Source organism: Chiloscyllium punctatum, chromosome 3 (assembly GCF_047496795.1).
Source record: "Chiloscyllium punctatum isolate Juve2018m chromosome 3, sChiPun1.3, whole genome shotgun sequence".
Lineage (NCBI taxonomy): Eukaryota > Metazoa > Chordata > Chondrichthyes > Orectolobiformes > Hemiscylliidae > Chiloscyllium > Chiloscyllium punctatum.
In genome coordinates, this window is record NC_092741.1 from 104,654,028 (window position 1) to 104,666,353 (window position 12,326).

The 12,326-nt window shown below is 41.4% G+C and overlaps 1 protein-coding gene across 12 annotated transcripts in view; it reads right to left on the reverse strand.

The window, feature by feature from the left end:
• The window catches only part of rims1a (regulating synaptic membrane exocytosis 1a), an 879,579-nt gene that overhangs the window by 208,832 nt on the left and 658,421 nt on the right, over positions 1–12,326 (reverse strand). For all 12 annotated transcript variants that reach the window (XM_072557828.1, XM_072557837.1, XM_072557845.1 and 9 more), the window contains 2 exons: positions 7,883–7,945; positions 64–123 (listed from right to left, as the gene is read on the reverse strand). In XM_072557828.1, coding sequence (XP_072413929.1) covers positions 64–123; positions 7,883–7,945 — 123 coding nt within the window. The remainder of the gene's footprint in view (positions 1–63; positions 124–7,882; positions 7,946–12,326) is intronic.

Consider the following 12,326-nt stretch of genomic DNA (forward strand, 5'->3'; position numbering starts at 1 on the left):
GTACAGACTGAGTAAAGCAATTTCTTCTTCAAGCTGGCAAGGCGGCGACTTCCTTTGCATTACCTTGATGTTTGCTGCCCAGCTTTCCTGTCCCGGACTCCAGTGCGGCTTAGTTCTGGCATACTGTGATAAACAACACAGGAACACAGAATCAGGATCACCATCAGATACTTCTGGTTGGGCCACAAGTGGGAGAGGGTATGAGGAGTAAGGGGTCATTAACTAAAATAAGCCTGAAAGCTGCATTGAGAAATGAAAAAGATTCCAAAATGATCTAATTGTTCCAGCTACTATAAAAATGTAAATGATTATTTCTACACAATTCTACCTAGTGCCACTTCCTGTATTGCACTCCCTCTGCACATCTCTATTCATTACGTCACCTGGTACAGCCACAAAATGATTATTTGATACTGGTGGAGTTCAACTGAATGAAAACAGTTCTATTCATTCTATTTCTTACCGATTAATAAGGTAGATCCTATCAAAAATCCAAGTGAACCAAGATGCTCTTGACAAACATGATTCAATTCTCCCATGCTCAGATGGGTTTTTATAATGCTAACTGTCACGATCACCATTATATAATCCAGATTTATTAAGAAAATGCCAAAAAACCTGGATATCTGCATTACCAGTGCAGTGACCTGAGGAAAAAAATATTTCATCCAGAGGATAGTAGAGATAGGAAAGACAGGGTGGTGGAGGCAAGTACACTTGCAAAATTTAAAAAGCATCTGGACAAGGGCATAGGCTATGGATCAAGTGCAGTTAAACGGGATTAGTATAGTTTTGTGTGTGTTGATCAGGATAGGCTTGGTGGAATGAAGGGCCTGTTTGTATGCTGTATGAGTCAGCTATTTAGTCCTTCGAATCTGCTCTGCCAATAAGGTCTTGGCTGATCATCCAGCTCAGTTCCACTTTCTCCACATACCCTTTAATTCATTTGTCCCGAAGAACTACCTTAAAATCATTCTTGAAAAACTTTGAATGTTTTTGCCTCAACTACTTTGCATGGTTAGTTTTGTGAAATCCACAAACCAGTTAGCCTAACAACATTATCATTCTTCATTTGCACAGTTAAGTTCATAGTGTTTGTTAAAGCTAAACAACATCTTGACAGAAATATTTTCATTCTTGTTTGCAAATTCGTTGCCTTTCTGAAGTCTTGTCAAACCCCACAACACTATGAGGTACCCATCCCTCCAAATCAGATTCTTGAAATGGGAAGTCTCAAGAGGTAATTTTTAAGAAATTATTTAACTTAAGGGCTAATTTCATTCTAAGTCTAGTCTGTTCTTTAATTTAGCATTTAAATAAAATTTACTCTTTTGATTGGGTGTAGTTTCTTTGCAGATTTAAAACTGGAACTTATAGGTACTCAGCTGAAGCTAGTTAGTTAGACAACCTGTTTGATCCAGTTCCAGAAGCCCTTGAATTAGGGACCAGGAAAGGATGGTGCCTTCAGTGCTAGCTTGCCGCATTGGACTGCTCCTTTGTTGTGTAACTGGAGTGTGGTTCCCAGATCAGACTGTCAAAATAATTTGACAGAAGTCCTCATCACCAGAACTTTCCAACAAGCAACAAGACATTGTTTGGGTGGTGGTGAGAAGGGCACCACATAGGAGATCCTTTGTGAACACCTGCACCACTGCATGCTGCCCTTGAAGCGGATGCATGGGATTTGAAACTGTCACACATCTCCTGCTGGAATGTGCTTTTGCAAATGAAGTCTAGAGAAAGATGCAGTGGTTTTTGTTGAGGCTCTTCCTGAGCAGCTCCATGATGTGGGACTCTGTGCTCCATGGTCTTCTCCCTGGGATGCACACAGAGATAAACATTGACTGCACCTGGAGGACCATCAACTTGGTGAAAGACGCTCTTTGGTCTGCCCAAAACTTGTTGGTATTCCAGAACAAGAGGTTGACCTTGACCAAATGTTGCAGACTGGCACATTCCAAGGACTAGGATTATGTGTTGAATGACACTAAGGGTTGGGGCAGTTGCTGCCAACACGCAGTGGGGAAAGACCACTTCTGGAGATCTTCCGACTGGGCAGCACGGTGGCACAGTGGTTAGCACTGCTGCCTCACAGCGACCTGGGTTCAATTCCCGCCTCAGGCGACTGACTGTGTGGAGTTTGCACGTTCTCCCCGTGTCTGCGTGGGTTTCCTCCGGGTGCTCCGGTTTCCTCCCACAGTCCAAAGATGTGCAGGTCAGGTGAATTGGCCATGCTAAATTGCCCGTAGTGTTAGGTAAGGGGTAGATGTAGATGCAGGGGTATGGGTGGGTTACGCTTCGGCGGGGCGGTGTGGACTTGTTGGGCCGAAGGGCCTGTTTCCACACTGTAAGTAATCTAATCTAATCTAATCTAATAAATGGAGGTCTATTCAGCTATCAGACCCTCTTAGCGCCTCAAATAGATGTAAATAATAGTATTGTATCTAAAGTAGAGGTTTTTTTTAATAGAGTCTTGTTGTTGTGGTTCTGTTCGCCGAGCTGGGAATTTGTCTTGCAAACGTTTCGTCCCCTGTCTAGGTGACATCCTCAGTGCTTGGGAGCCTCCTGTGAAGCGCTTCTGTGCTGTTTCCTCCGGCATTTATAGTGGCCTGTCTCTGCCCCTTCCGATTGTCAGTTCGAGCTGTCCGCTGTAGTGGCCGGTATATTGGGTCCAGGTCGATGTGTTTGTTGATAGAGTCTGTGGATGAGTGCCATGCCTCTAGGAATTCCCTGGCTGTTCTCTGTTTGGCTTGCCCTATAATGGTAGTGTTGTCCCAGTCGAATTCATGTTGCTTGTCGTCTGTGTGTGTGTCGTTTCGTGGCTGGTTGGTGTTCGTGTATACGGATTGTTAGCTGTCTTCCTGTTTGTCCGATGTAGTGTTTTGTGCAGTCCTTGCATGGGATTTTGTACACTACATTAGTTTTGCTTATGCTGACAGCAAACAGCAAGAAGGCCTCAACACTGATGCAGTGGATCCCTTTGGAAGGTGGAGCAGCAGTAGCAGGTCAAGGTGACTCTGAAGGTGGATCCCGTTGGGAATGTCCTCCCCCCACCTAGAGTGTGCCAAACCTGTGAAATGGCAGCAGACTACAAAGTGACCGTTTGTAAGAACTGCAATCAGGAGGGCCACCTGACTAAGGAGTCCAAGAGCTGCAAATTATGTGTGGAAACAGGCCACCTATACAAGGCCTGACCAAGAATGGGGATGTCACATATGCTTAGATGTCCAGGAGTGGCAATGCAAACTCTGGACACCCAAAGGTCAGTAAGGTGTCACCCCCAGCAAGAACACTGAAACGAGGGACATCCAGAAGGAGTGACAGGATGGAGAGGAGGAAAAGGTGGCTAATGCAGAGCCACAAAAACTGATTCAACCTCACCTGGTCAGATGGATTCAACTAAGGAGGAGGAAACAAAGGGGTTGGGACAGTATTGCAGACTGGCACATTCCAAGGTCCAGGACGACGTGCTGAGGGACACATGAAAGCTTGGGGCAGCTGCTGCCAAGTGCAATGGGGAATGACCACTGTCTATGGTCTTCCAGCTGAAGGTAAATTATGGTCTGTTCAGTTATTGGACCTTTCTAGTGCCTCAATGCAAGTAAATACAGTTTTGTATGTCTTTGAGATGCCTTTGATTTGTTGGGATAGAGTCAAACTCAAATGTTTGTTTGTTCACTTGATATGCCACCTTACAGAATAGAGCTGAGTTTGTGACAAGAATATTTAAAGCTATTTTTTATGCATCAAATATATTTTTGAAATAAAAAGAATTAGCTGGATGTTGAGTTTCAGGAAGCAATCATATCCTGTAGGTTAGATACTTTAACTTTGGCCAGTGATCATGGACAGATGGGTATGACTGCAAGTGAGGTAGGTAGAGGAAACCTGAATTTCGTATTGGAGGAGCCTCATCTCTTGACCTTGTCAACAGGTATGAGATACTTGCTGCCTGTGTAGATGAGGAAAAGGACTATAGGGAGGATGTGCAAACTGGCCACAACAATTATAGAAGAGGCTATTCAAGTGAGGGGGAGGAAGAAGAAAAATGGTGCTGGTAGGAGATTCAATAATTAGGGCTACAGATACCATTCTTAATAAGCAGGGCAGATGCAGGTACAGTTATAGTATTTAAAAAACATTTGGACAGGTACATGAATAGAAAATATTTAGAGGGCTGTGGGTCAAACGCAGGAAAATGTGACTAGTTTAGTTTGGGAAAGTTGGGTTAACAAGAAGAGACAAAGAGTGTCCACAGTAAACTGGGAAAATCTGCTAATGGGTACAACAACTGAAGAACAGTGAAAGATGTTTAAACAAACATTTAATATGATATAAAAACAATTTACACCTGAAAGGGAAAAGCTGCACTTTACAGAAAAGAACAGTCATGGATAACTAAAGAAACAAGGGACAGCATAAAATTGGAAGGAAGGGCTTACAAAAGTGCAAAAGAAAACACAGATCCCACTGAATGGGAAAGCAAAGATCAGCAAAGGGCCACAGAGCCGCTTGCAAGAGCTACTAAAAGGGATTACGAAAGGAAACCTACTTGGGAAATCAAACCAATAAGAAGAAATCTTATAGTTACATGAAGGGAAAGTGGGTGATCAGAAGCAATGTTGGCCCACTAGAGACTGAAAGTGGGGATGTTGTCAATGACTATGGGAAATGGCAGGCATACTGAATAATTACTTTGCCTCAGTAGTTACAGTAGAAAGGAGGACAGCTCAGCGGAAGTGCCAAGGAAATTAATAGTGGATCAGGAACAAGGGCTAAGTAAAATTAACATAAGTAAAACATTGGTAACGAGGAAATGAATGGAATTAAAGAATGACCTGGCACCTGATGGCTTTCTTCCAAGAGTGCTAAAGGAAGTAGCAGAGCATATTGTAGACTCCACAACTTTAATCTTTCAAAGTTCTCTAGATACAGGAGTCACACTTTCAGTTTGGGAAAATTGCATGTGTCACACTGCTATTTTTTAAGAAGAGTGAGAGGAAAACCAAGGAACTATGTAACAACATCTGTAGTGGGAAAATTGTTGGGAGTTTATAATCAAGGATAGGATAACTGAATGCAGAAATTTTTCAAATAATCAGAGAGAGCCATCATGGATTCATGACAAGTAGGCCATGCCTAGCAAACCTCATTGAATTTTTTTGAAGAGGTGACTTAGATAGTAGACAAGGGAACATCTGTAGGTATTGTTTATACGGACTTCCAGAGGCATTTGATAATGCCCCAGCAATACAGATTGTTAATGTATATATTTGAGTAATAATCGATCTCATGTAAAAGTTGACCCCCTATTTTTGGCCAAATAACCTGGAATTTTCAATATATCTCACATAAAAGTTGACTCTAGTTCTTTAGGAGTTAGTGTTTTGGCCGTCACATTCCACTTCAGCTTTCCAGTCTACCGGTTGTTCCGCTCCGCTTCCGGTCTTCCAGTCCACTGGCTGTTGTGTTCCACTCTGGGTTTTCAGAATTACCATAATTCATTTTGTTTTCCTTTATTCGTTTCGAGATCAATTGAGCTTCTGCTAATGATACACTATGAATTTTGACGGTTATAAAATTCAGCCCCTCAAAAGTAGTACCTATGTAATAGTCAACCCCATAAAGGTAATCTTAAAAAGTAGTCAAAAAAATCTGACTATTACTTCAATATACTTGGTAGGTGGATGTCCATGGAATCGAGGACAAACTACTGACATGGCTGGGAAACTGGTTGAGTGCAGATGAGTAGGGATGTGGAAAATATGGATAATGGGTTGGTGCTCAAATTGGTAGGATACAACCAACGGTGTCCTACAAGCATCTGTGTTAGGGCCTTAATTATTCACATTAATCATAGAATCACCACAGTGTGGAAATAGGCCATTCAGCTCAACAAATCCCCACCAACCCGCCAAAGATTAATCTATCCAGATCAATCTCCCAACCCTATTATCTACATTTACCCCTGACTAATGTATGTAATCTACACATCCCTGACAATGATTCAAGTTTATTAGGAAAGAAATAGAAGTGGGCTGTATGGAGTTGGGAGACTATAATGTTGGAGGAACTGGGGCTAAAATCTCCAGAGGTAATCAGGTTGGTGACAGTCCTGGCAACAGTGGCTTGATATTCAAATGTTGGGTCATGGTCCAGGGGGAAGTAGGAAGAAGATATGGAGTTCAATGTAGCTAAGTGTGAGGTGATTCACTTTGGTAAGAGTAACAAAAAGATGAGGTACTGGGCTAATGGTCGGATACTTGGTAGTGTGGATGAGCAGAGGGATCTTGGTGTCCATGTACACAGATCTTTGAAAGTTGCCACCCAGGTAAATAGTGCGGTGAAGAAGGCATATGGCTTACTGGCTTTTATTGGTAGAGGAATCCTGAGGTCATGTTGCAGTTGTATAAGATTCTGGTGCGGCCGCATCTGGAGTATTGTGTGCAGTTTTGGTCGCCATACTATAGGAAGGATGTGGAGGCACTGGAACAGGTGCAGAGGAGGTTTACCAGGATGTTGCCTGGTTTGGTAGGAAGATCATATGAGGAAAGGCTGAGGCACTTGGGGCTTTTCTCATTGGAGAAAAGAGGGTTTAGTGGTGACTTGATAGAGGTGTACAAGATGATTAGGGGTTTAGATAGGGTTGACCATGAGAACCTTTTTCCATGTATGGAGTCAGCTATTACGAGGGGGCATAGCTTTAAATTAAGGGGTGGTAGGTATAGGACAGATGTTAGGGGTAGATTCTTTACTCAGCGAGTCGTGAGTTCATGGAATGCCCTGCCAGTAGCAGTGGTGGACTCTCCCTCTTTATGGGCATTTAAACGGGCATTGGATAGGCATATGGAGGATAGTGGGCTAGTGTAAGTTAGGTGGGCTTGGATCGGCGCAACATCGAGGGCCAAAGGGCCTGTACTGCGCTGTATTCTTCTATGTTCTATGTTCTATGTTCTAAGAAAGCAAAGTGCAGCAATTTAAGAAGGGGACAGGTCAGATTGGGTGAGAGGAGCAGAGAAATTGAGACGACGATGTCACACTGACAGTTTTCGATGAAAGATCAAGGACAGGTAAGAGGCAAGGGAAAGGAGTCCAATTGGAGGGTTAGCACTGCTGCCCCACAGTGCCAGGGACTCAGGTTCGATTCCAGCCTCAGGCGACTGTCTGTGTGGAGGTTGCACATTCTCCCTGTGTCTGTGTGTGTTTCCTCCAGGTGCTACGGTTTCCTCCCACAGTCCAAAGTTGTGCAGGTTAAGTGAATTTGCTACGCTAAATTGCCCATGGTATTCAGGGATGCGTAGGTTAGGGGTAAATGTAGAGTAATCAGGTAGGGGAATGGGTTTCGGTGGGTTACTCTTCAGAGGATTACTCTTCAGAGCACTAGTGTGGACTTGTTGGGCCAAATGGCCTGTTTCCACACTGTAGGGATTTTATGATTCTATGATTCTATGATACTAGAGTACAAGAGTACAGTGAACTCACAATTGCTGTGGTGCTGCTTCTGCGGCACGTGCAACTTCGCCACTGCCAATGACATCACTTTTGAGTCCTATGCCTTGCCACTATCTGTGCCAGACCTACCAAAGAAGTGACTACATTCCAGTGCCATCACCCACCTCTATAAACCTCTATGCCACAGTAATCAGAAACTGTGCCTTAACCAAACTCAAAGACTGAGTTTCTAGGAGCATTATCAGGGGCATGAGAATTTAACCACCTTGGGAGATGACAGTAAAGGATAGGAGATGGTGAGGGAGTGGCACTGCAGTGTTGGAGAGGATCTATGATGGAGACTAGCTGCTCTTCAAAGCTTTTCTTTGTTTTCAGTGGGAGAATGCATTCCAATAGTTATCTGTATCAGATTAATCAGACTCTGTCCTACCTTTCAGTTCCTGATGCAGTGCTTTTTCTACCCTGCTTGTGGTTACCAAACCTCTCGAAGGTCCTGAATGTGATCCAGAAAGCAAGGAAAGAACAGAGATACAGGGAGAAAACAAAATGAATGAACCATGAAATAAAAAGAACCAAATCTGTTGGAACTAAAATGTTTCAACTGGCAGCATAATAAAGAAGCAACGTGTTGGATACAATATCAGCCGAATATTTTAACTTTTTGTTTACAATGACATCTGTCATAAACCCATACATAACATGGAAAAGTAAATATGTCTTTATAAGGAAGGTAAGTTAAGACTGAACACTCACAACCCACAGCTTCTTGCAATGGAAGGATACATCACAAATCTGGGCTCCAGTTCTGCACATTACAATCAATACAACCTTCTAGTTATTCATGTCACAAATCTACACCTGAAGTTATCAGTGAACTCCTTTACTGCATAAAGCTCTGTGGCAAGAGAGACTCAATCTTTGAACCTTCCCTTGTATAATCTCTAATTTACCATTAGGAATACAGTAAATTGAAATCGTCCAATTGTACATTCAAAGGTCACTTTCATAAAGCACGTGCCAAAACTCTCCATCGTTGACAATGAAAACAAAACTTCATAAAATTATCGCTCAAATTTAGGACAGGTGTAGATGGAAAGAAGGCAAGTATGAAAGGAGCAGTTTTACTGATTAATATAGCGTGTTGTATAGAGAATTCTGCAGACTCACTTTGGAATCTTTTGTGTGAAGAATAATTAGTCTCAGTTTGAAATGTTGTATTGATGCAGAATTTTAGAATTCCTTCCACTGAAATAACTTTATAATCATTGGCTTCCTTCGTATATTAATAAGACCCTTTCATTTAAGTCAAGTTAAACAGAATTATTGGCTGCCCAGTACATTTCAGTTGCTGAGTGTCTGGTTTTCACCTGATGGAAACCCACAGCTGTAGGTGAAATTGGAAGCTCACGGTGTTGGGGAACGGAGTCAGGCTTGCACTACTTTGCAATTCACCACTTCCAGCAAAAGCACAAAAGTTAGTTACTGTTTTGACCTGGTATGTGCGCTATTCTGGCACATCAATCTGTTAGCAGAATTATTAGGAGAAAGAGCAAAACTGCCTTAAATTGTTTCAAAAAATGAGGTCCATATATAGTTTTAAAAATTGCAACAAATGGAAAATTAGTCAAATCATTCATGTGCACAATCCTAGTCACTTTAAAACCAATTCTAAATCAATATTGAGATCTGTTTTGCGGAAATGGTGAGTGTCCATCTAATGGACAAAAGGTGAGAGGGGATAGAATCTGAAATAAAATGTACGATATAGACCTGTAATATAAATGTGTTATGATTGTATTCCTGAGCCATGCTGAATGGAATCCTATGCTTGATTTTTGGCCTATACAGAGATAGTTAATCTCAGGTGAATACCACCAGAAACAACGAGTTGACATCAGAGTTCATTTGGTCTCAGAAATGAAAACCAGATGCTTTTTAATATCTACAATGTAAAGCAAAAGGGATTTAAAATATTCAGCCTTATTTATCAAATGGTAGTGGCTCGTATGTAAGTTCTGAATGTCAGGGAACAGCAGGCTCCTATCAGGAACCAATGGAGCACTCTCTGCTCCTCAGCTAACAATTGATGTGGTGGATGAGTGGTTCCTCAAGGCAGTGGAGGCTTAGACATTACATTTGGGGCCTACCAGAGTGCTCTGTCTGAACCCACAAGCAAAGTTACAGACTGGAGTTGCATCTGATTTCAAGTCCCTGCCTGTTAGATTGGTCCAAATGCACCAAAGCATCTGACTAAAATGACAATTTGACCCTCAAGATATAACTGAAACTGAATCTAAAGGTGTAAAGAAGCTTTTGTTAATTTTCAGCAAGTGGCCTCAAAACCTGCTTTAAAACTAGGTCAAGTTTAGCATTTTAACTGCAGTAACTTGACTTCGACAAGAGGCAAGATTAAATTCCTGTTTTTGTGAGTGAGAGAGAGCAATCACTGCTTGTAGAAATGTCTCCAAACTACCTTCCAAGATAAGTAATACATGTATTTACATTGGGCTTTCTAAATTAGAAAAATAGCCATTAAAGGTGCTAAATGAAGGATGGAAATGTGAAGTACTGATGCAAACCACTTCCCTTGTATTCTTTCAAAATGGTCCAGACATCTACCATCACCAGGCAGGACTTAATCTTGTGAAGTGGATCCCTATCCTAACTGATTTATATTTTCTAATCAAAGAAAATCAGTTCTGTCCATGTGAACCAGAAAGATCCCTCTGTCCTCTGTTACAGGAACTTTCAAATATGGATTTCTAGTTCTTTGATACTTTTGGTTAAAAAAAGAAATCATATGTCTCTCCAATTGTGCAAATGATATTCTAAAAGTCTTGTTCTTAGGTTTTCTTAAATTTTCCAACAAACTTTTTCTGAAGCTTAGAAAATGGAACATTCTAATAGTTGCTGGAAAAGGCAATGCTGTTTTCCTGTGCAGATTAACAATAAAATTAGCTACAGATCACCCCACAGTAATTACAGGCAAAACCAGATGAGTGGCTATTTGACTCCAGTTTCCACCATTCCTTCATCACAGCTCGAGATGTGGAAAAGGTTGTGATCCATTGGAGACAGTCAATTTCTCTGGAAGTATACTGTTGTTGTTCAATTTACAACTTTTAATGTCTTAGCAGATAAAGTTGCCATGAGAAATAAATCTTATTCGAGAGAAGCAGGAAAAAGATAGGACAAGAGTGTTTAAAAAGAAATAACAAAGGCATCTTAATAATGCTGAGTAATGATAATTAATAGAAGTGGAATTATATATTTGGACACTATTCACATTCTACATCCTCATGAACAAGCCTTGACAGAAGGAAATTCAAACCGTTGCGTTAGATTTAGTAAGGAAATTGAATAAATTTATGGGTACATTGATAGTGAGATGTTTGCCACGCATACTTCAACGTGAAAATCTTAATCCTACATCCCTCCCAGACATCACTGAACTAGGAGGTCCTTGTCGTAACTGATTAATAGTAATGCATCACTGTCTGACAATCATTAACTTCTTACATATTCAGTAATTTTTTTTAAAAAGCACATTTTCTGAAAGGGATAGCAGAAGATTTTTAAACAATGCTTATTCAATTAAGATGTGGCACTTGGGATAGCAATTTATGATCTGCAATTCAGAATGCCTTTATTATTTGAATAATTGCCTTTATTCCATGGTATTTAAGTCTGGAATAAGGTGGTTTATGATTTTTGAAATTTGCCTCATTACTTTCTGCCTCACTTGACTGAAGGCTGTAATCAGTGCTGCAGCTCTGTTCAGGACAACTGGTTTTCTTGGTGCCTTTTCACTAAAACCAAACTCACTCAAAGAAAATCACAGTCAAGTTCAAAGCTACATTTAGGCAATATCCATATGTGCACTCTTTACAACAGTAGCCACTAGACAATGACCAGAAATAGGATCCCTGTCTGGTTATATCCTTTTCTAATTCAAGAGCACAGGAACGCAGGGCAATTACAATGTCCTTTTGCTAACAGTTACTTCAGCAGGTAATTCCCCAGGCCCTGATGTTATCTATCACAGACTACTGAGAGAGGCAAAACAGGAGATTGCTGGGCCTAGCCACTTGAGAGGTTTTGGATGACTGGCAAGTAGCTCTGTTCCTCTGTTCACAAAGGGAAATATGCATAATTCAGACATTATCGATCAATGAGTCTTACACTGGCAGTTGGGAAGGATTCTTAGAGATAGGAATTACATGCATTTGGCCTAATTAGAGACAGTCAGCATGGTTTTGTGCAGTGCAGTCATGTCTTACTAACTTGCTTACCTTTGGATTAATTGTGGGTCTTTTCCTGGATTTGGTAGGTTTGTTGGCAGACCTTTTATCACCTTCTTAGGTGACATCATCAGTGCTCTATTGCCTCCTGTGAGCGCAGCTGTACTGTTCCGCTTTGAATTTATGTGGTTTTGTTTGAGCCATTTCTAGTTGGTGTTGGTTCCAGGTTTCCACTGCAGCAGTTTGTATATCAGGTCTAGATCAATGTGGTTGTTTATGGAGTTTGAGGATGAATACCATGCTTCCCTGAATTCCCTTGCTGTTCTTTGTTTAGCCTGCCAGTCCCACCAGGCAGGTGGGACTAGTTCAGTTGTGTTGTGCCCGTCAAACTCATGGCTCTTGTTGTCAGTATGTATGGATACCAGGAGAGTTGGTTGTATTGCTTAGTTGTTCATTGCGTACATGACTGCTTGGTGCAGTCACTGCATAGGATTCTGTAAATTACATTCGTCCTGATAGTGGGTAACGGGTTCTTTACTTTGGTGAACTGTTGTCTGAGTCTGGCTGTCAGTGTGCGTGCTGTGAAGATCCCTAGTGGTTGAAGCAGTCAAATTGTTAGTTCCAAAATGTTTT